The 24,510-nt window shown below is 34.3% G+C and overlaps 2 protein-coding genes and 2 long non-coding RNA genes across 5 annotated transcripts; 1 reads left to right on the top strand and 3 right to left on the bottom strand.

Annotated features, from left to right (window-relative positions):
• Positions 1–4,037: 4,037 nt before the first annotated feature.
• Positions 4,038–16,384, bottom strand: LOC124452047. The gene is made up of 5 exons (XM_047002640.1): positions 16,208–16,384; positions 7,410–7,535; positions 4,974–7,304; positions 4,260–4,598; positions 4,038–4,114 (listed from the first exon to the last, which is right to left on the bottom strand). Exons 2-5 carry the CDS (start codon positions 7,519–7,521, stop codon positions 4,038–4,040), a joined length of 2,859 nt encoding a protein of 952 aa, XP_046858596.1. The 5' UTR covers positions 7,522–7,535; positions 16,208–16,384.
• Positions 16,385–20,159: 3,775 nt separating this feature from the next.
• On the top strand, positions 20,160–20,891 carry LOC124451024. The gene is made up of 2 exons (XM_047001659.1): positions 20,160–20,671; positions 20,785–20,891. The coding sequence occupies exons 1-2, from the start codon at positions 20,421–20,423 to the stop codon at positions 20,849–20,851; spliced, it is 318 nt and encodes a 105-aa protein (XP_046857615.1). The 5' UTR covers positions 20,160–20,420; the 3' UTR covers positions 20,852–20,891.
• A 152-nt stretch (positions 20,892–21,043) lies between these two features.
• Positions 21,044–21,790, bottom strand: LOC124451025. The gene is made up of 3 exons (XR_006950315.1): positions 21,749–21,790; positions 21,494–21,647; positions 21,044–21,414 (listed from the first exon to the last, which is right to left on the bottom strand). It is a non-coding gene; the product is annotated as an uncharacterized LOC124451025 (long non-coding RNA).
• A 49-nt stretch (positions 21,791–21,839) lies between these two features.
• LOC124451027 lies at positions 21,840–22,566 on the bottom strand. Of its 2 annotated transcripts, none has more exons than XR_006950319.1 (2): positions 22,262–22,566; positions 21,840–22,159 (listed from the first exon to the last, which is right to left on the bottom strand). It is a non-coding gene; the product is annotated as an uncharacterized LOC124451027 (long non-coding RNA). The 2 variants fall into 2 exon arrangements; XR_006950320.1 differs by having other exon boundaries at positions 21,840–22,181.
• Positions 22,567–24,510: the final 1,944 nt, after the last annotated feature.

Consider the following 24,510-nt stretch of genomic DNA (forward strand, 5'->3'; position numbering starts at 1 on the left):
ACTATGTTAACACGTCTTAAAAAAGCACAGTGCAAAAAGAAAGTTCATCCTTACATTATTTATTATAAATGCTAAATGAATGAATCTTAACAAGTCTTTAAAATACTAACTCCAATTGTTCTATTTTGATACAATACGGGTATTTTTCAACTTGATTTACAAAATGACAGTTACCCAAAAATGATGTCTCTGAATTGTGAGTGAAAGTTATTATATACAACTATTCAATGCTAATTTTAAAAAATATTATTTTTCACTTCAAGATACGATAACTCTTTTTTAAAGCACGAGGAATCTCATTCTTCAAATGGCAGTTGGCAAATTACTATTAATACAAAAATTGGAGTTGAGTTATGTGGGATTCATTTATTCATAGCATTTGAAATTTAAAAGGCAAAACGTAACTATACTATACGTAACAATGTACACAACAATATGAAATAAAATATGACTTAAAATCGTTCAAAATATAAAACACACTGGATTTATAAATGTGACATCTTGCAAAACAAAGACGATGAAATTTTACAAACTCTTCATTCTCGTAACTTGATGTAGTTCTTACATGTTGAAGTCATTTTTGTTGTGAATGATTTGTTGGCCATTTATATGAACTAAACTGATCACTTTTATTCTACAACCATCCATAGTTGACGTTTGCTTTGAATTTTCATGACATGTTGCTGTTATGATCTATAACCTGTGTGATTCATAGCACACAGGTTATAGTATCATTCAAGTGCATAAATATTTCAGAGCATGAGAAAAGGCGATTAACTGTTATGATTTTTACGATGGCAGTGGGATTAGATGAAGAACTGCTTCAATTAATGATGCAACTCCAAAAATCACTTTAGCATATTCTAATAGCCACAATGCAATAAAATCAAATTCTTTTCATTCACTCTCATGATTACTTATGCGTTATGTTCACATCAAAACATCCATTTGAGATGATAATTTTCACGCTTCAGTTTTATAAAATGTGAACAAAGTGAACAACAAGCTTCACCATTTTAAAAATGTAAAAGTTCACATCTTCCAATTTTGACAACAGATGACATTTCAACAAACACGTGACCCTGGGTGACGTTACAAAGTACAACAATAAATCCACAGAGAACCATGGTACATAAATTTGTCATTTCTTTCATTACGTAACTTCCTGAAATAAAGCTTCTGTTTCTTGTATTAACGTTTGAATTAAGAGTTGACGATGGAATTTTACAGCCAAGCCATAAACATATCAAGCTTTGGCAAAGTAACTTGTAGTATGTCCACTGATGTTTGAGTTGATGTTGTTAAAAAATTATTTCCACAAAATATCGATTCACAAAGTAAAAGTGTTCAAACTTTAAAAATGCTTGATATCAATTTTTCAGTAAAAGTTAAAAACTTGTCATTAAACATCTTTCCATGTATGACATTGTCCTTTGTTTTCTTTCTCTCTATATTGCAAAACTTTCCTTGACTTTTGTTAACTTTTCCTGTTCATACAGTAACACATGGTTTGGAATGTTCATTCACAATGGTTAAATTGTTTATAAAGATGATGAACGTCAATCATGAAGTCATTTTCTTGTGGAGTTACGATTTACTTTTTCACAATCAGTGACAAAGACAGCCAAATTTTTAGTTTTTCTTGAAAAAATTAGCAAAGGTACCATTTTTCTATTACAAATTTACGTTTTTCAATTTGATAAAGATCAAAATATTTATATAACCGAAGAAGCAATTGGGCTGACTTTGTCTCTCTTAACAACTTAACAAATAGATATTTTGTAAATCAAAATGCAATAATTAAAAGTATTAAGAAATTATTTCAGTGCAAGATAGTATTGATTTAATTAGTAACAACTTGTTTTTGGTGTAAAAGAATATCGAAAAACGTGCAATATTAAAACCATCCTACACTGAATACATTTGCATGAAAATTATATGTTTACATGGTGTAGATATAAACAAAATATAACCTATGGCACAATAAATAACAATAGTTTGCATTTTGTATGTTTGTGTGACAAGATAAAAGTCAATAAAATTATTTTCTTGTAAAAGGTAAATTAAAAAAAATTCGGATCGTTCAGCCAAAATTGTTCCATTGTTTATCATGATGGTCAAGGCAGATTATTAAGTTATTTTCTTCTTAAGAATGCAATTTTCTTATTTCACACTCAGCGGCGAAGCTATTCCAAATTGGTAGTTCTTCCAAAAAAACTTGGTAAAGCTACAATTCATTTTGTTAATGACTTAACGACGTTCATAAATGATCACAAAAAAATATTTGTACAACAAAAGTTTGGGCCAGCTTCGTCTCTGTTTGTTAGCTATAATATCTTCATTGATATTTAGGTATTTTACTATCAAAAGCGAATATTACCATAACTTTTCATTTATTAAAGTATTAAAATTATTTTAGTGCAAGATAGTGTTGGTTAACAATTTGCTTTTAACGCAAATAACTAAAAACGTACAATATGCAAAATTGAACCATCTTGCACTAAAACATTTGCAAGGTAATTATGCGTACAACTTCAAATTTTTCTTTTTAATTTTCTAGTATATAAAAGTTTTTTTTTAAGAAGTGTTTTCCTGTATATAAGTTTAGACAAAAATTGTTTTCATTTTTATATTATTGTCTTGAGAGCAAAACATTCTGAAATTGCCCACATTCAGCGAATGGAAAATCAACGAAACCTACTTAGGTTTGCAAACATACGTCTATCCAGAGAAAGAATTTCATAAAAATACTGTTTTTACAATTTGGTTGTTCTAACAGATACCTTGTTTTGTCAATTCACTGCACTGGTCAGATCACTGCATCGGCACCGCAGAGGTCATAAATACCTTATTTTGATGATAATGTTAACAACTAGATCATGCATAAAAACAAAAATTAGTCAATGAAAGATGCAAATTCATCATTAATGATTTAACAAAGAAGAACAAAAATGACGTTTGTTAGATAATGATTTTCCTCAGAAATAAATGTTGTTTTTTACTATATCTTAGCAAGCATACATATAAAATGCAAATTATCATGTGAGTTCTTCTACCATTCCAAAATATTTGATGTAAAATGTAATATAGCTACAACAATGCTTTAACATATAGGAAGAAAGCCTAAAAAAGCAGTGCGGACATAGAAGTACGTAAAACAGCAATGCTCAGATATATTTTGATTGACAACTAGCTACCAATAATTTGATGGCGTTGTAGTAGAACTTTTTATAATAAATCTGTGTTGTCGTTGAAGTAAATTTCTCCTCATGTTTAATTTTTATTGTGTTTAAACACAAAATTCGTTTGTGTGTGGCCCTGTTCTATATTGTTATTTAAGTTTCATTTTTTATTTAGGAATTATAGTTTTTTATTGGTAATCGCCCTTATTGTTGATACTGAATATTTTACACTTACACATGTGTCATTGCAATTATGAATTGCATTTTCGATTATTTTAAATTTTGTTAATGACTTACTACTTACCAATAACGAACAAAAAATGGTGTAAATTTAAGTTGTTGCACAATGAAATCATAATACCCGAAATATGATCACCAAATAAATGAGATGTACTTTCAGCTAATGTAGTTGAGATGACGATGAAATTTATTCTCGGGGCAAGATGATTTTTGCGCAATTTACTGGGACTTGTAGGTCAGTAAATAAGGTAAAGGCAAGTTGGCTTTTACGACAAAAATATAAAGTTTCTAAATGTCTTCTCCAAAGCTTATTGACAAAAGGGTAATCTAATTTTAATTTCTTAAAACACTTCAAATCAATGAGCGTTAAGCTACTACAAATTATAAATCTATCATCAATAAAGACAAACTTACCTGACAAATTGAACTCATCTAAAGTATAAATAACTTGCATGGTTTTAATGTGAAAGACTTTCATGAACATAAACTTGTTACTTGTTAATAATTTATCAGCTGATGGTGAAAAATCTGCGTGATTTAACTTATAATTTCTACGCATTAGCTGAAGCCGGCCTCCAGTTAAGGACTTAAACTTTATACCACTCCAACCATCAACTAGTTTATCTTTGTGCCACAAATAGTAAGTTTCTTTGTTTCTTTCTTTCGTTTTCGCAAACACGTGATACTTAGAGCTACATGCCAATACGTGCACATTTCGATAATTTTCAAAATTCATTGATATTTCTTTTCGCTTGTTTTCAACATTGAAAAACACAATAGAATCAGTTTTTTGACAAGCAAATGATACATCACTTACCTCAAAAATTTTGTTTGTACCTTTTAGTTCATCGAAACTATAAATAAGTTTTGTCAAATCATTATTCCAAAGCTCAGGAATGGCTTTTGCCGCAAGCAAAATGACTCCATTTTCTACGGCAACCATGCCATTAACAATACGTTCCTTGTTAACAAAGTCTCCTGTAGTGAGATTGTTCACTATGACGAATGACGTTTCTTTATCTCTCCGATATAGAAAGTTGCCATTTGAGCAAACTATCTGGTTATCAAGAACCAAAGATTTTGTCAAAATTGTGCGCGCCATTAAAACAAGATGAGAAGCATGTCCATAATCAAATAAAAGTATATTGTTATCATTCAATAAATAATAATGATATCCTGTGAAATTAATCAAAGAAACGCCTAACATGTTATCATCAAATGGATCAAGCGAACACAAACCAAGTGTACGCTCAAGATCTAACCCAGGAAGTGCCTCTTGACTAGGATTGACAATGAAAACTTTCTTACTATGAGACAAAGCACAAGACCAAGAATGAAGACCAACAGTGGAAAGAATACGAAACTTTCTATCATAATAGTGATAGCGCTTTGCATCATTTTCAAAAGGTGAACAATCGAATAACTTATAATCCTTCGTTACGTCAAATGTTTGAAATACGTTTTTTTCATCAATGACACCCAAATATTTTTTTGAATTGGAAAAACACAGGGATGTCACATTGCTGCATATAACACTGTGCATCTTCTCACCTTTCTCAACGTCCCATACAGTCAAAATATCTTTGTAACTAGTGACCATTGTGTACCTATCCTTGGAAAAACAACTGTTAGTAAAGAACTTAGAAGTTGAATCATCACAATGAAAAGGACTAGAGACAACTTTCCTGTCAACATTTAGAACTTTATCCAATTGGGAAACGAAGATCAGATCGGTGAAAGGATGAAAGACAACGCAAAATGCTTTCAATTCACTTAGACTTAACTGATCGGATATATCTTTTATCCATAAACACCTGTTTGTTGTCAGAGAAAAAAGTTGCACTATAAACCCTTCATAACCACAAACGACATAGTCATAATGTCGCGATACATTTACTGAAATCAAGTTTCGCGCTAAACGTAAAAATGGAGTTAATACAAAACGCGTATCAAGGCGCTCAACATAAGAAGACTCTCTGAAACGTGTTTTAAGCATTGTGGAAGCTTTTGGCGCAAGATCTTTGATTTCGTTGACAACATACTGCAAAAAAATTATGGAATTCAAGAAACTCCTCGTAATAACACAATAAATGTCATTAAATAACAGTCGAGTGCCCTCAGAAAGATGAAAGTATATGTTATGAGAGCTTATAAGACGAAAGTTTTCCAAAGTACGATGTCTATCAATCGATACAGAGGCAAGTAAAACATCTAAGTCAACAAGATATTTACCAACATATTCAACGATATGATCATTATCACAAATAGCAAGCATATGAAGAAACCAATATTTGACTGAATACATTACTGATGCCCGCTTAACAAAGTTATTGTAGTCCACGTCGACAGCTTTGAGATTGTCTAAAGATCTTGAACAAAACGCTAAAACAACTCGATTACCATCAGTAGTATTAACAGAGTAATTATGTTTACACTCGCCAGCCAGCCAATCAGATAAAGATTTGTGGAAAAACGACACATGTCCTTCTTCATTGGTAGTAAAAAGGCACAACATAATTTCTCTAACCACAGATGAAAGGCAATTGAAATCAAGTATGTCCTCAACTACTTCCCAAGGAAGGGGTTCTTTAGCAACTGCTAATGCATTTAAAAGTGACTGAAATTTTTCTTTACTGATTTGAAATGAATTTAATTCGTCACTTATTCTTTTTAAGGAAATTTCGTAATATTCATTGAGATCCTTTGGTATGTATCCATTGAACGAATCCTGATTTTTAATTTTACTGGAGAGAAGCGATGCAAGCAACATAAGTCCGTCAGACTTTTCTAGCAAATTTTCCTTAAGATGCAAAACTCTGTTAGAGGGACCAATTCTTTCATCAATTAGTAATTTTACATCATTCAAGTTATCATCATCACTGAAATTGATGAAGAGCGGATTTAGTTTTTCAAATATGATATGACAATCTTTGTTAGGTCTTGTTGTGATTACAAAGTAGAAACAAGGCGGAAGTTTGAACAAATGATTATCTAACAAATCAGCCAGGAGAAGGCTTTCTGGATAATCACATTCATCTAGCGCATCCAGCATAATTAAAGTCCGCTTAGGAAATTTCTTGATTTTTTCAAACAACTCAGTAAAAAGAAAGGAAAATAGTCTTTCAACATTCATGTCACGCAGAGGCTCTGAGACATTATTAAGTTTCACCTCTAAAAGATTTTTGTAAGCAGGAAAGTTACGAGCAATTTGCCTAGCTAAAGATTGAAGAAGTACATTGGCATCATTGAAACGACTGTCATTGTGTTGAAAGAAATGAACTGCGGCGAAATAGCTTGGATAACGTTTACATAAAGTTGCTGCAATTGCAGACTTACCCATTCCAGCAACAGCAGAAATAACAAATGCACGATTTTGAGAAGTATTGTCTTCAAACCAAGCCAAAAACTCATCAAAAACCCATTCCCGTGTTCCATGTAAAAATGTTTTATATTGATTACTAATGTCACTCTCAAAAGTACAACTTACAAGGTTTTTGGTCAAAATATCGGTTCCAAATACAAAACCGGCGCTTAGTATTATACTGCCAGGCCTACGAATTATACGTTCGATCGACTGAGTTCTTTCCTGGTTTAATTGATCTATTTTTTCCTGACTTATTCCTAAACGAACTATTGGTTGGCAAACTTCCTTCCACAAAGTCTCAAAGTCACCTAAGCTAAATGATGTGTTAGGTATGTGAGCATAACACTCATTACGATATAACCTGATACGGGTAATATCGGCTTCGGTTGAATGATCGGTGGCATTAGGTTTGTTTGTCCAGATAGGATTATTCGGTTGTTTTAAATTGCAAATAGTGCGCAAAAGGACACAAAGTAGAGTAATGTCAAAATCATTTTCATCAGGTAGTCTTGGAGGATCTGGATACAAAAGAATCCATGCATCGTGCCTGATTATTTTCTTCTTTGTTCTCAAAAGCTTATTTCTATTTTTAGTGGTATTCAAGAAAAAGAATAATTCAGTACCTGACATTTGTTTTCTCAAGGTTATTCTCAAAGCTTCACCACCATGATAAACAATCAATTTCCCCAACATAAAAATGTTTACTTCCTTTTCTGACTTGAAGAAGAACGCCATATCATCACCGGTAGCTAAGAAAACAGCTTACAATTTAATGACAGATTTTGAATGACGTACAATCACATCAAAGACATATATTTAGAATAATAAATAGTGATTGAGAAATACTAATTAGAGAATCAAACATTCTTTTTTCAATGTGTGTAGTAGGGATTTGAAACTGTAAAGGAGAACTACATCCTCACAGAATGTTGGTATTGAAAGTTTTATTTGTATGCAAGGGTTACAAAATATATTTTGAGATTATGAAATCAGGTGCTTCATTTTGAACAAAACCGCATCTTCAAGTGCTTCATTTGAGCTGTTTTGAGGCTTAGCAGCGTGTGGGCTGAAGGAAATTATTTGACGTCATATCGTCAAACCAATTTCTACGGGACTTGATGCCAAGATATAAAATTTCCGATTTCCAACTTCCTGTGTTCAAAATTTTTGACACTTCCGAGATGCAAATTTCCGACTTCCTTTATACAAATGTATGGTATAAATCCTTTTCCAGCCAACAATTTCAAAAAATAAAGGAAAAACACACTCCAAAAAACATCATCTAGTAAACTCAAGATTCGAGTTATAAAACCAAGAGACAAGATTCAAAGCAATATTTGACTTTAATTCAAAGTCATTATCAAGCTAAGTCATTATTTACAAGCATGCGTGATCTTAAATAGTTGTTACAAGGAAATGACGTAAGCAATGAAAAGAAAGAAAGGCGATGAAAGGAGTTGTTACTGTCTACAATTACATCAATGAAATTAAGAAAAAATAGCAAGTTCTTCAGAAGCTTTTAGTCCAGCATTTAACTGAGACTTTTTGAAACGTATATAAATTGCCTCAAGGGCCTTGCTCATCGCCTTGTCTTTCCTTGATGCGATTTATATACGTTTGAAAAAGCCTCAGCTAAATTCTGGACTAAAGGTTCTGTAGAACTTGCTATCTTTTTAATTTCATTGATGAAATTCTAGACAGTAGTACCTGCTTTCATCGCCTTTGTTCTTTTCATTGCTTACTTGATTTCCTTGTAACAACTATTTAAGATTTTTCATGCTTGTAAATAATCATTTAGTTTGATAACGATTTTGAACTAAAGTTGAAATATTGCTTTGAATCTTGCCTCTTTTTGTCTCTTTTTATAACTCGAATATTCTGTTCATACGATGACGTTTTTGAGTGTGTTTTGTCCTTTAATGTATTGTATCTTTACGCTTGTCATGCACGATGCATGATAAAATCGTTATTTTTATTCTAGAACAAAGTCGTCAAATAAAACTACTTTATAATTCAACAACGACATCTCGAAATCTTTATTGTCAACAACAACTCCCCCCTTCTGTGATAATCTCAAGATGTCAATCACGTGAAATGCACGTGCTCCGCGTCAACAAAACAAAATAAAAAGAACTGTTCATCACACTCCCGACGTGGATCATATTGATCAATTTATTTCCACGAGTTTTTACTAGTTCAATGTCGCAATGGGTCTCAAATCACGGCTGCAGTTCTTCGTTGTCGGGTTTTCATAGAGTTTTCGTCTTTAGACTCAATTCCACTAGTGGTTTTGGGAACCACGGTATTTGCTAGAGGCATATTTAACTCAAGTGGTATCAGTTGTTGTATTGGACGACGTTGTTCTGACGATCGAGCCTTTGTAGTACTCGCAACACAGACCTTTGTTGCTTGAACAACACCATCCTTATTTACTATTAGCTTGGTAACTCTCACCAATTTTCACAAAATTCGAGGAGAAAGATCATTTTTTAACACAACAACATCACCGACAGCTATCTTCTCCTTCTGTGCCCCATGAAGTAAGCGGGAAGTCTCTCTGACACTTAAAAGATATTCCGTTCTCCAACGATTAATAAATTGGTCTAACAAACGTTTCTGATATTTCGCCTTTCTGTTTAGAATTCGATTCGTACTGATGATTTCAAATTGTCGATCACTAGCCGTAAGAGTAAGTTGCCGTCCGTAAATTAATTGAGATGGAGTCAGAGGGTCTAAGAAATGCCTTCTTGGTCATCATAAATATATGTAAGTGGACGATTGTTAATGGTAGCCTCAATTTCTACCAAAATGGTTCTAAGCGCTTCAAAATCCATTTAGGATCGACCGAGAGTTTTCTTTAAACATCTCTTTGTACTTTATATCATTCGTTCGTAGAATCCTCCTTGCCAAGATGCCTTTTCAATGATAAATTCCCAATTGACACCCTTGGAAGCCAGTTCGCGTTGTATGTCAGTTGATCTCAGTATATTAGCAACTTCCCTTGAGGCACTTTTGAAGGTCTTGGCATTGTCTGATATTAGTCTAGAAGGCAACCCTCTTCGTGACACAAACCTTCGGAAAGCTTGCAGAAACGATAGTACAGACAAATAACAAACAAGTTCAAGATAAACCGCTCGAGTGGAGGCACAAGCGAACAAACAGAGATATACCTTATCCATTCCTTGATTGTTAGTAGCGTATAAGGGGCCTGCAAAGTCAATACTGGTGTTTGAAAAGGGAGGCTTTTCGCCTACTCTACTTGATGGCAAACATGCTACCTTCGCTGTTGGGAAAGCTTTACCTTCGAATTTCTTGCATTTGATACATCCACGCACAACACTCTTGACGCACTCTCGACCACGCAAGATCCAGTATTTTCCTCGAACGCAATTCAGATTATCTCTAATTCCTTCGTGGTGTACTATATTGTGACAGTCGCGTATAATTAATTTCGAAAAGGTATGCTTAGGGAGCAACAAAATCGGCTGTTTGCACTATCAGGTAACGTAGAGTGGGCAATTCGACCTTCAAACTGAATAATCTGATCATCATCGAGAAACAAACCAAGTTGTTGAGCTCGTACATTTTTACGAACGGTTCGAATACATTGTAACTCGTCAGAAAACGCGGCAGACTGAATACTTCGGATCCATAATCTCTCAGCTTCGAGTAGCTCATTAGCATTCAACTCAGACGTAACAGAGCATAGTTCCTTTCTTGATTTCTTGATAAACCTTAAAACTTGTGCTGTAATATGAAGTAGTTTGCTCTTCGTACCATATCTGTCTTGGTCAATAATCTTCTCCAAGTGGATGCAATTACGGTCAGGAAGCGATGTTGACGTCAAGGAATGTGTTATTGGAAGAGGATTTTGTATTATAACTGTGTAGAAATGGTCCTCATCCAATTTTGTAGGTTAATGATCTCCGGGCCATTTTTCTTCAGTATCTTGGAGAAACTGCGGACCATTCCACCAGATTCTAGATTGCACAAGTTCACTTCCGGAACACCCACGAGAAGGCAAGTCGGCAGAGTTTATTACCCCAGGGCAATGTCTCCATTTATAACTACTAGTTAAATTTCTGATTTCGTTTACGCGGTTCTGTACATACGACTTCCACAGTTTATGATTTCGATAATATCAGTGATACATTTTATTGAAGTCAACGCTTTCACAATCGAATCGACTAATCTTGCTAAGGTAGTTGCGCCTAACAATTCAAGTCGTGGTATGGTCTGTCGTTTGATAGGAGCGACTCTTGTCTTGGCTGCTATTAAATTCACTTCAATTTCACCGTTTTTATGTTCCGTTCGTAGATATACAACTGCGGCAAGGCAAATTCTGATACATCGCAAAATCCATGTATCTGATGAATCGGAGATGAATCGTATCCACCATGGAAGTAACAACGCGGTACTCGTATATCACTTAAGGCCCTTAAGTCGTGAACGAGAGAATTCCAACGTGATAAGGCCTTGCCAGACAGATCTTCATCCCAATTACTGCCAGAAGAGCAGAGGGTTTGAAACAACATCTTCATAGTGATAGTAAAGGGTGCAAGAAGGCCAATAGGATGGAATATTTTGCAGGTAGCTTTAAAACTGACCTCTTAGTTGCAGGAAGTGATTTTACATAATGCACTAGCTCTTCAAGATCATTACCAAGCTCATCGCTGTTCTCATCCCAGCTGATTCCTAAAATTTTAAAACGGTTCTCTTGAGATGTGGACTTAGGTTGTGGCTCTGTATGAGGCGAAGGAGGTTTTACTAACTTGTCTTCCACCATCGTACTTGGTATATGTTTAACATATGATGACCCCTTTTCATTTTCCACCTCAACAAACGGTCGATCTTCATCATTCGCGATAACATTTCGGACATATTGCGAGTTTGAATGCCATTTTCGAATCTTGAATCCTCCCTTGCTCATTAATTTTCAAGATCTATGATAGATGTATAGAGCTTCGTCCTCATTAGAAGCTCCACCAGCGAAATCGTCTACATATAACGACTCGAGGAGATAACGAATAAGGAGACTATTTCTGGATCGACATTCTTGTATTTCGAAACGTGGTGAAGACTAACAGTAGATAATATTGCAGGACTTGTGGTTAGACCAAATGGTAGGCGTCGGAACTTGTATTCCTTTAGAATCGGTGAACTTTGTTAATATCGTCAAACCAAAGAAACTTCAGCATCTTTCTGTCTTCGGGAGCAATTTGTATTTGATGAAAAGCCTTTTCAATATCAGCAACAAGCCCAATGGGGAAGCCTTGAAAGTTTATCATAGTGTCAAATAAACGATGAACCAAATTTAGTCCCTTTTCGAGACAATCATTGAGTGACTGCTCTTCCTTAGTAGCTCTTGCCGAACCATCGAAAACCACGCGAAGTTTTGTAGTTTCATTATCTTCTCAAAGTATACCATGATGGGGTAGGAAATAACCGGTTTCATGTGCAACAAGAACTGGATCAATAATTCCTCCTTTCACTTGATCTTTGATAATTGTATCGTATAATTGCAATAAGGGTTTATCTTTATGGAGACGAGATATTAGAAGGTGTAATCGTTTCAAACACATACCGTAACAGTCTGATTTTGGAATATATTCCCCTTTCCAAGGTAAATTCACTTCATATCTCCCTTCATCCTCTAGATATTGTATATTCTTCAGAAACTCCTGATCCTGTGATTCGCTGGATTATTTGATTCCCATTGATTCGATCTTCCAAAACCATTTCGAACATTCATGTAATTTGGGTTCTCTCTTGTCAAACGGAACTTCCTTTGAAAAATAGTAATCTTCGATGATTAAATTAACGCTTGACAATTTGGAACTAGTTTCACCATCATTCGTCTGTCCAGTGATAATCCAGCTAAATTCCCTATTAATCGCAACAGGACCACCTTTACTTCTTATAATCTCGCCTGTCATGATATCAAAATAATAATCTGCTCCAAATGGAATGTCAATGTTGCTGTCCGTCTGTCGTCCAGAGAGGATATTGGTATCGGAAAGCTGCAACTCCATCAGATGAGGATAATGATTGAGATCAATTGTCGTTGTTAATGGAGAGCAAATATTTGGGAAGCAAAGAGCTGTTATGATTCAATTTCCATTTTTTCCTTTCAGGGACAAATGAACCAAGTCGCATTTTTCCTTCGTAAAATGTTGGTTGCCAAAGGTATTTAAGTTAACAACTTCTCTTCAGATGGGAACTAGTCCATGTCGTTTTTTTAATGAATTCGTAATGTAAGTGCGCTGACTACCGCTGTCCAAAAGCACGCGAACAGGTATTGAAATGGAACCATTCCCGCCATTGGCGTATGTAATAGCTCCTTGCAGAAGAAGTTGATTACGCGTTTTTGCCGTATTCGTCGTTAAGTAATTATCTCCATCAATCATAGTAGCGGTGCGAACGTTGTTTCCTTCCTTGGTTTCTGGTGGGTTGTTTCCAGTGAGGGAAAGTTTGGGATCGTTTTCATTCTTTTGTTGAGGAGGCGTAAAACTTGGCTTAATCACTTCACAAATCGATTGATGATGAGCCCCATGACAACGCCTGCAATTCTTCTTTGACTCGCAATTTTTTCTGAGATGCCCGATTCGCAGGCATACAAAACAACGATTGTCTCTCCTTAATATACTCTTGCGATCATTCACATCAGTTACTCTATCACACGATGCCGAAAAGTGTGGCTCTTTACAATAAACACATTGAATATGTTTAACTGAAGTATTTTGAGTCGAAAAGGCGTTCACCGTAGGTATTCTGGGTGTTTCGTGCTGACCTCCTGAACTTTTTCCATGCTGTGGCTGTGGACTTGATTGCACTCCTTCACTTAACTCCCGAGCCTCGATCTCAGTTTTTATTGTATCCAACAACTCATCAATTTTCCAAACGTCTCCCGACGATTTTCGGGCAATTTGTAGACGAATGTCACTAGGTAATTTAGTCATAATAATCGGGATAAGCATTCTACCATATTGTTCAGATGAAGCGCCAAGACTCGATAATCCTTGTACATGAACGCTTACATTATCGTATATGTATCTTACTTGGCCTGTATCTTACTTACGAACTCCACTCCGTAACCTTACCACCATATTTCGGAAGCTCCAGCTTAGGAAGCTTCGGCATATTCGACTTAAATTGGACCGTCGTCGTACTGTTGTCACTCGTTACATTTCTTCGTTTACAATTTCGATCGTAACTTGATTACTTGAACCTTCGATTAAACCATAGTTTTCCGTCGTATTTATTAAATTTTCGTTAGAGTTCTCGCTATTTTCGTTTTGGCCAAGGTTTGACATGTTCGTCAAATTCGAGTTAAATATGGTATCGTTGACATTCGTATCAACGAGACTTAGCGCATTTAATATACCTTTCGATTTTTCGTTTTATACTCATAACTCTATCAGAAATTTCGGCCGAGTCCTAAATTTCACCTTGTATTTCATTGACATCACACGTGTTCAGTATTTCTTCATCGAGTTCACTTAATATTTTTAGTTTCCCTTCGAGTTGTGCGATGATTTCGCTACGTTCTACAAGATCATCATGTGGTGGCTGTGATAACAATTCAACTGACTCTTTCTCGAGTTTTGTACACATTCCGCGATGTCCTCTTCTTCTAGCACGAAGCCTTTCCAGTTTTTCCTCCTATTTAGTCGACATTTTCGTAAGAAACGAATATGGGCGACTTTATTTCGTTAAAGCCGCCCCACGTTGGACGCCATGTCATGCACGTTGCACGAAACAGCTAACAAAATCATGTGATAGTCATTGCCTTAACCATGTCAATAAACTTATTGGCATGCAGTGTTGGTATATAATTTATCATGAATATCCCACATGATTCAAATATCATTTCTTTTGTAAATTGTTCTGTTTACCCATTTAATACAATGTTCCTGTTGCTTGGTTAGCAGTTAGATCATTTTAATGTATAATTCTTAATATAAAATGTTTGATTTTAAATTACCTGTGTGTTTTGTAATGGTGAAGGATGAATGTGTATGGGTGAAAGTTGAATGTGTATAAATGCTCATCTTTGCTAAATTAAGTGTCTTGCTACATATATATATAGCACATTATACTGAAAATTACTGAAATAAATTGAATTAGTACATGACTACATACATATCAGTTTAAAAATCATAATCATAATTCATACTTTAATGTTACATCAATCTTTTATCCATGTAACTTTTGTTACATAAACACGTTTAAATAGCGAACAAAATGAAGAGTGAATCAGGATCTCCTTCAACAAATAGTCTAATAAAACATTAATGACATCTATGTAGAACATTCTAGTTATATTACTAAGTATACATCGCTGACTAAAAACAATTGTTATAGAAATAAAAATACATATATAAACATCTCATGCAGAGTATATAATAACATTGAGATTAGTCAAATTCCAAAGGACTAATGCTAAATCTTATAAAGTTTCACAAGTTTTAACTCGGGAATAGAGAATCACCTATCTAAGACGGGTTTGAATGCCAATGGTCAAGACACGATTATCGAAACTGTAAAGGGATTTTTTCCCCTCTTTAATCAAGAATTGCATACATGTATATTCTTGCACAAGTCAGTTCGTATTATAAAGAACCTTTGTTATTGAATAAACCATTGTAATTTATGAATACGAGGCAAACATCAACTGCACGCAATTATATTTACGTATGATCAATGAAGACACTGTAGATACAACAGTAAAGGTTGCAATGAAAGTAAACCTTTAAACTGTTAAACAAACATCATCACAAGTATAATTTTAGAAGTTCACAGTGTTGCATGAATTAACATTTCACAAAAATAGATTCGGTTGCGTTCTTTGTGTAAATACATTCTTCCTAAGTTTAACATTTGCTCATTTTACAAATGTCCTTACTTTTAAAATGAATGGCTTGTTCAATACAATTAACAACATTTTGTTCGACACACAGGGATTAGTCAAAAGTGGCGTCGGGAAAAAGGGAGGTGATGCATGATTGGACATGCTGTCCGCCCTACATAAATTTTCACAGATTCCCATTTTTTCCATAGACAAGTATGCTATTTCACCTCTCCCATACCTTTGAACAGGTTTTGCTTTCATTTACCATTCAGCTTATTGTCAATAGTTAGAAAGTTGGTATATCATTTTCGATATTATTGCTCATGCATGTTTAGTCATACTTTATCGAGATGCTGCTTTAGCTAATTTGTTATGACGATAATGTAGTTCTAAAATATCGCTTAATTTTTCTAAAATTACCATCGTTTTTGAAGTAAGACGACCGTGTGAACAAAATTATGCCTGCTTTAGATCTTTACATGTCACATAATCAACAAACGGATGAGAGATTTAATATAAACAACGCGACCACATACATATTACTTAAAAAATGGTGATCATTATTCATACCTTATTCTTACATCAATCTTTCATCCATGTAAGTTTTGTTACATAAACACATTTAAATAGCGAACGAAAATGAAGAGTGAGTCAGAGCCTCCTTTAACAAACAGTGTAATAAAAAACATTGATGACATCTATGTAGAACATTCTAGTTATATAACTAAGTATACATCACTGACTAAAAACAATTGTTATAGAAATGAAAATACATAAATAAGATTATAAGAACCTCATGCAGAGTACATAATAACATTGAGATTAGTCAAATTTTAAAGGACTAATGCTAAATCTTATAAAGTTTCATAAGTTTTAACTCAGGAATAGAGAATCATCTAAGACGGATTTGAATACCAATGATTAAGACAGGCTTTTCAAAACTGTGAATGGATTTTTTCCCTTCATTAATCAAAAATTCTATACATATTCTTGCACAAATCAGTTCATATTATAAAAAACCTTTGTTATTGAATAAACCATTATAAATTATTAATACATGTCAAACATCAACTGCACGCAATTATAATTACTTATGATCAATAAAGACACTGTAGATACAACGCTTGATACGGTTACAATGCTTGATTATTCCCAATGGTTATTGAATTTGTTACTTTTTTCATAATTAATGAACTTCTCGGCCAACCTTGACAATTCCAATAACTTATTGACAACAAAAAACTTATTTGGTTACAACAGATAGAGTGCCTCTCCTTATTCGACTAGATATTATTGGATACAAAAAATATCAAGTTGTTTTTCCCCATAATATCTCTAACCTGTATGTACTTTCCTATTAACGATATTGGCAATATATTGCACATGACGATATTTGAACCTTAATTAACTTACTTGAGTAAGTCTACATTTTACTATAGACTAATGATAAAAATGTTCTATTTATGTTCTAATTTACTCTGTCTATTCCATAACAGGGGCGTAGCAAACTCGTTCATGGAATTGGGGAGGGTACAAATTTATGAATGCATGTCTTAATCTATAGAAAACAATGGATTTCAAAAAGAATTTAATTCTGCAGCACATGCATGTATGAATACGTTCTCCCCCAAATATTGAGTTTGCTAAACAATTGCATATGGATGTAATATTTATGATCATTAACAATTTCAATGGTTGTAAAAAGACAAATTGTATTTCGACATGCCATAACAAATAACAGTCATCAAAGTTCCGGAGGAACCGACATAAAATCAAGATGACAGTCCATATTCTGCCTGCTGTCCTCAAAGAGATTGCTGACCTCAAGGTCTATTGATTCAAGTCCATTTAGTTCATCCTGATTTGTTTCCTGGAGTGAATTGGCATCATCAACTTGGTTGGATTCCTCTGTCAGAAATTATAGAAATTAGTAAAAAGGTTTTTTATTTGTTTGAAAATGTAGTCGAGAACGGTATGTAGTAAGAGACAGCCAATCTATTGACTCGTGAAAGTCATAGTGGAATATATCGTAAACAAGCTTAAAGAAAAATGATAAAATCAAGAACAACGAGATTTATCAAATGGATCACTTTAGGGCAGGCCCTGTGAACTGTGAGTAGGGCTGTCCCTAGAAAGTTATAGGGAGGGGAGGGGGGCTTATTCACATATTTATTTGCGTCCAACTTATTTCTTTTTAAAGCAATTTACTGAAAGTGCCAAAGCAACGAAAATTTTGCAAGTTAAATTATGTCTGCAATGACTAGAACCTTTGAAATTACAGTGTACTTTCTAAAACAGTAAATGCATATTCTCGCGATTTTGACGTTTTTGTTATTTCCAATTGATGTAACTTGTGACGTCATACTGCATAATGAGTTCCCACAATGTTTCAAATATTCTTCAGTTTCCTGACAACTTCACGTTGATACCAGTAGGCAGCATTTTATACCATTAACCCCGTCACAATGAAAGGAACTCTGTCGTTGTGAAGTAAAGTATCAGTAAATATACCTAATAATGTTAATTATGCAATGTGACGTCACAAGTTAGATATAACTGACGTAGCAAAAACCTCAATATCTCAAGAATTAAAAGTGATCTGCATAAACTGGTTTAGAATGTTCATTGTCATTTTATAATATCTCTTTAATAAAATTATTACTCAGATAACAAAATTTTCGTTTCATAGGCACTTTAAGAAATTGAACAACTCGCTTTTAAAAAAATCAGTCAGGCACAATTGAATATATGAACAACACACCCTCCCCCACCAATCAACGTTTACCACGTGGCCGTGACTGGGAGATGCATGTGCGAGGGTAACAAAAAAATAGTCAGTGACGAAAAACTTTGCTAAATTGATCAGCACGCAATATTTGCAAAAATTTTAAGTGGAGATAGGCAGTTGGACTTCCAATGGTTCATCTGATAGTTAAGTAAATTTGTTTCAAATAATAACCTTTTTAGAGGGAGGAATGTGTTAAAGAGAAGTGCTTTTGAAGTAACTCACGCACAAAAATGACAAAGCTAAAAGCAAGTGAAACACATAAAATTAAAATATGTCACACTTTGTTCAGACAAATGAAGTTTCAGGGAATTTGGCAAATGCGTACACGAACAATTAGCTTCCAAATCACAGATTATTTTGTTTTCGTTTTTGAATACCGTTTTATAGCTCTCTTCAATTATGTATAAATTTCAGTTTCCAAAAAACCTGAATCATTATAAACAGAAAAATTGATGATGATTCATGTAAAATGTCTTATAAACGGAAAAACACAAATTAATCTACGATTCGGAAGACAAACGTTCGCGTAAGAATCATCCAAATTTACTGAAACTTAATTTGTTTGAACCACATATGCCATATTTTAACCTTATGCGTTCCAATTGCAATCTATTGGTGTCATTTTTGGTGCAAGCTATTTTAAAATAGTTTCTCGGTTACAAATATTTTACTAAGATTATGATTTGCAAAAATTTAACTGTAATAAGGTAAATGGTTTACACACGGACGTATCGTTACATGTTTCTAGATGTAGATCGTCATGGTTAGTAGAGTCCTGAGAAAGTCAACTTGACTTTAAAGGTGACGATTGCTAAGGAAGTCAAAACGTCGGTCAACAACAATAAAAACAGTCTTTCTCATGACTCTACTAACTTGGACGATCTACATCTACAAACATGTGAAAATTTGACATTAGATAAATCATTGGAAGTCAAACTACTTATTTCCACCAAAGGTTTTTGTGAACCTTGTACGCTGGTCGATTTAGCAACGTTCTCTTAACTGTGTTGTTTTTTCAATTTTTCCCAATCCTTTAGGGTAACCATTACCTCCGTATGATTTCTAGCACTTCAATAGGGTAGCATATTGATATTTACTGTATCGATTCAGAGACAAATCGTTTGTTCGTAGTGCCGTACTGCCACTGTAGGATTCCAATGGAATATGAATTTCAACAATCGGTTGCAACTAAAAAACACGTCAAACATGTCAAATACATCGTAAATATGAGTGGACAACAATTAATAAGAATTTATAAAATTTCAATGTAGCCAGTGAGGTGCCAGGTGTGAGTCGAATTCTAAATATAAAGATAAGATCCCAACAGATCGTGTTTGGGAAAGCCATCGGCATTTGATTTTTTCAGTATTTACTTAAAAAAGCAAGCGACGTTTCGTCTTGACTCAAGACATCTCAGACTAATTACATAAACATACTACGATGCTCAAAAGTTTCTGTTTATTACATTTAATTTGCTGTGTGCCGCTTTACAGGAAGCATCTAAAACTCCCTTTTTTCTCTTCAGATCTTAAAAATAAGACTCTTAAATTAGTCTTTGGAATAGTTGGAAGGGGGGGGGGAGAATGCACGTCCCCCTCAGCTCTTTTCATGGTAAATTTCTCCCCATTACTCATCCCCCTTATATCTTCTACAATCTTTCTTACATTTCCTTACAATACTCAATATCAGCTTTACACTGTAAGTACACATCCACACAAACCTCACAACTTAAAGTGCTACTGAAGTGAAATTTTGGGTATCGATTTTTTTCTATAATCAAATAGTTCTATCTTTCCTGATCACTTTGGTATAATTTTTATGCATATTGAAGCACGGGATCATCAATAAATTTTTGCTCAAAGTTGGGTTAAGCGTGCGAATTTTTACCACTGAAATATTATACGGATGTGACGTAATAAAAAGGACGGAAGTCGAAGTATGAGCATTGATTTACTAGTATTTTGTTAGATTTTTAACACATATACACAATAAAATATGAGTTCTTCAAGCAGTGAAAGCGAACGCAGTTCGGATACTGAAAACTCAGATATGGCAAATGAAAATTTACTTTCAAATTCCGGCGATGAGGATACAATTGTGGCTAATTCAGTGGTAAATTCTTACGAAAATGAACCTCTTGCGAACGCAGTCGGAGAGAATTTTGTGTCGGTCGAAGAAGACGCAGATGGCTTAGAACCTCGAACATTGGAAGAGAGGTTCGAAGGAACCTTTCAGTTAGATAAGTGGTAAGTTGATAAATGTTACTAGAACTCTAGAAGAAATTAAACCATGAATTAAACATGTTATTTTGTCCTTATGTCGTGGTGCATAAATATGATAACAAACCACTTTTTTATAGGTGTGCATGTAGCTTGGGTCGTACTCAACTGCTGACAGATGCCATTGAATACCGTTGTTGTCAATAGGTTGGGCCTACTTTACATAAACTGGTATTCGATGTTAGCATTGAAAAAATTAGTTGTGTTACTCTTCACGAAGAGTACACGATTATGACACATGCTACAGTCTTGAAGAATGTTGGAAGAATGTTGGCTCACTTCTAAGAGACCAAGATGGAAGGTCATACAAGCGTATGACCAAGAATACATGAAAATGAGTTAGTACATTTTTGATTTCTAATTTTGTTTTGTAACGAATGATTAATATCTTGCCATGTATCTCTACTTTTTACCTTTATGTGGTTCATTATTGTGCTGTGATGCTTCACAATTTTGTTGTGTGAAGTCAAAATAATTAATCAAATAAGAACATTTTTTGTAGCATAGTATATTATTTTATAACTAACTTTAAAGTTGGCCTGCTAAGAATATTTGTCAAGTAATTCTTGTGGACAATGACCTTTTGGATGTCCTTTCATTGGCTGTCCACAATTTTTGCATAAGCGCATTTTTTTGGATCTGAAGGACCTGTTGAAGCAGCTTGTTTTCTTTGTCTAAACCTTTTGCTTGCAGTACATCTTGCTGTTGATCTATAAATAACAATTTAATTTGTTTACTTTTAGAATGCACTGGCCATACCTATTATACATGGTAGCATGAACAACTTACATGTGGGAAACAATGGTGTTGAAGATAGTTGTTTCCTATCCAAATGCCGTTGGATTGCCTCAGTTTTGGAAATTCGATCCGAGAAAGTTTTGTTTAAGGCTTCTGGACTTTTTCCTTATACTTCTTAAATATGTTGTCCATGGATTCCTCACAACTAAGAACCATGACATTTTGATTTCATTAACATAGTCTGGAAAAATGACAAGTGGTTAGATGTGTAAGTCAAGAGTACCAATGCATACATGCTAAACTTACAATATGATGGTGCTGAAGAAACAGTTCTTACTACTTCATCCCTGATTTAAATTTTGGGTATGTCACAGAATAATATGGTGTTCCATTTTTGTTTTTGGCTGTCTGTGAAGGTTTTCATTGAAATGAAGTACTGCCAGTACGTGCCTAAACAGAACAAACCATTTATTATGTAATTTTTTTTCTTGACTAGGAACAAGTAAAAAAGGCTTGGCAGATAGAGAACAGTGATTACAAGTTACCTGCAATATGTACCAAGCCAAGAAAAGTGGGTCATCTTTGGATGCCAACCATTTAATGTTGAATGAAAACCTTCGAGACAACTAGTTTGTGCTTCTGAAGATAGTTTTTTAACATCTTTGAGAACAGATTTTTTCAACAGAATGGAGGAAAGTCGCTGATATGATTTAGTTCCTTAAAAAGAATACAATCCCATCTGAAAAGTGGTAAATAACATTTTAGACATTTTAACAATCTCAATTCTGTCTTGCTGCCTATATGTGTGCATGCTCATACCAACTTGAAGCCATAGACGTTCATCTAGCTCTCCATGAGCACATTTAGGAAACAACTCATCTGGATGGTTTTCATGCTTGTTTGTAATGTGCCTAGCAATGGATTTCCATTTCGCAATCGTCGTCTCATGTTTAGCGATTTTGCAACTGTTGCGTTCACGGTGAATGCAGAATCTGCGAAATACATTGAACATAGCACAGAGTACTGCTGAGGAACGAATTTTGGCCTATGTCTCCTAACAAATTTCGTCCATTTATTCAGCCTCTCCTTGTCATTCATGGGGAAACGATGTACTGATACACCCTCTGTGTTGACTGTTTGTACAACTTTTCCGTTGGCCCCAGCAACACAATATTGTCCTCCTCGACGATTTTTTGCAGAATTTTGCCTACTCGCCATATTTTAACTTGCGGTGTATCGTTACGTTTGACTAACTTAATAAAAAATTATTCTCCTTATATTATGTGCGTTGTGATATTGCATGGGTTTTAAAACCACAGACTACGTCAAGGATGCGACACCCATCTGATAAGAATGATAAGTCTAATCCAGAAGTTTATAAAAGTAGTATACATTGGATGATTGGAAATAAGCGCGTTACAGTTAGTTTCTGATAACATTGCCTGTGTGTTAAAACCGCAGACTTCGTCAAGGATGCGACACCCATATAAGAATGATAAGTCTAATCCAGAAGTTTATAATAGTATACATTGGATGACGCGTTACAGTTATAACATTGCGTGTGAAATAAGCGCATTGCAGTTGGTTTCTGATAACTTTGCATTGGATGTTAAAACCGCGACTTCGTCAAGCATGCGGCAACCAGTTTATTGAGAAATATAAGTTAATTCAAGAAGTTTATAAAACTCTAATCGATTGTAAATGTTGCTTACCTATGCGTGTTGCTCATTTGTCACTAAATATACGCAATTTTTGCGAAGAGAAGTTATAAAATATGTAAAATTCCAGGTGGAAATATGCTTGTTCGTATATAATTTTTATATACTAAGAGCTTTAAAATTGAACTTCCGTCCTTTATATGACGTCACGCACTCAAAGTAAAATTCGCGTCAAAACAAGCAAATATGCCATGTTTGAACACAAAGTTCGATGCGTTCCCATCGATTAAATTCAGTGGGCGATAGCTCAAAATGATCAGTAAAATACAGAGAAAACGTTTGTATCGAAAAACGAAATATGAAAATTTCACTTCAGTAGCACTTTAACTATCTAAGTAATTACATCTCATTTGAAGATGTCTTGACTCGAGACAAAACGACAAACGTCACTTGCTTTGTTTTAATAAATATCAAAGAAATCGAACGCTTATGATTATCTTTGAAACGATCTGTTGGACTCTAACATTTAGGTTGATAATTCAATAAAAATTCTTTAATATTTCAAACATGTTACCTTCTTCAATACATAAAACACTGTCTAGTTCTTGTTGATCAACGTTATCAACGTCGTCGTCGGCGCTCATGATTCACTGTATAAAGAAAAAAACGTCAAACTAGATTAATTGGTCAATTTTGACTTCAAAATATCATTTACCTTCAATAAACATCGACTACAAATCATCTAGAGTTGCAACTACGTAATAAGTACCGTGCTTATAGCCATGCATTAAAGTCAATAACGAGCATAATTTCTGTTCAACGAGAATGATCATGACGAAGTAAGAGAATGCAAACTATACAATATCACATGTGCAAATGCGTCATAATAAAAGTGAAAGCCGCTAAGGAGAGTAGCCTTTTCTCATTTCTCAAATAAATATGTTTACTGATGACTCAAAGCGATAAAATAAAATGCAGTCTACTGTCGACACCTTAAGAATAAAATTGAATTTGAGCAGATAAATTTCAAAAACTCTTTCGATTTTTGAAATAGAATTTGCCAACAACCATCATGCATAGCGCGCTTTAGTTAATTTCTCATCAAAACAATTGTAGAATCACATATATCACCTATTGTTACTTAAAAAACGAATATCAAAAATTCATCATACATTGCAGTGATTAGTACAACGAAACATGTAACAATAAATTCAAATATGGGAAGTGTCATTTCAAAACATTTCTAGGAGCGAATGTTTATTATATGATTTTTATCTACTGTCGAAGACTCGAAGATATTCCGATCTTGTGGAAGCTGCTTTTAGTTAACCTCTTAATCACAAGCAGTAACTAACGGTGATTTACATTGACTTGTCTTTGGGATCGCATGTAACTTTGCATTGCTTACAA

This window comes from Xenia sp. Carnegie-2017, unplaced genomic scaffold (genome assembly GCF_021976095.1).
Source record: "Xenia sp. Carnegie-2017 unplaced genomic scaffold, XeniaSp_v1 HiC_scaffold_24, whole genome shotgun sequence".
In the NCBI taxonomy this organism is placed as follows: domain Eukaryota; kingdom Metazoa; phylum Cnidaria; class Anthozoa; order Malacalcyonacea; family Xeniidae; genus Xenia; species Xenia sp. Carnegie-2017.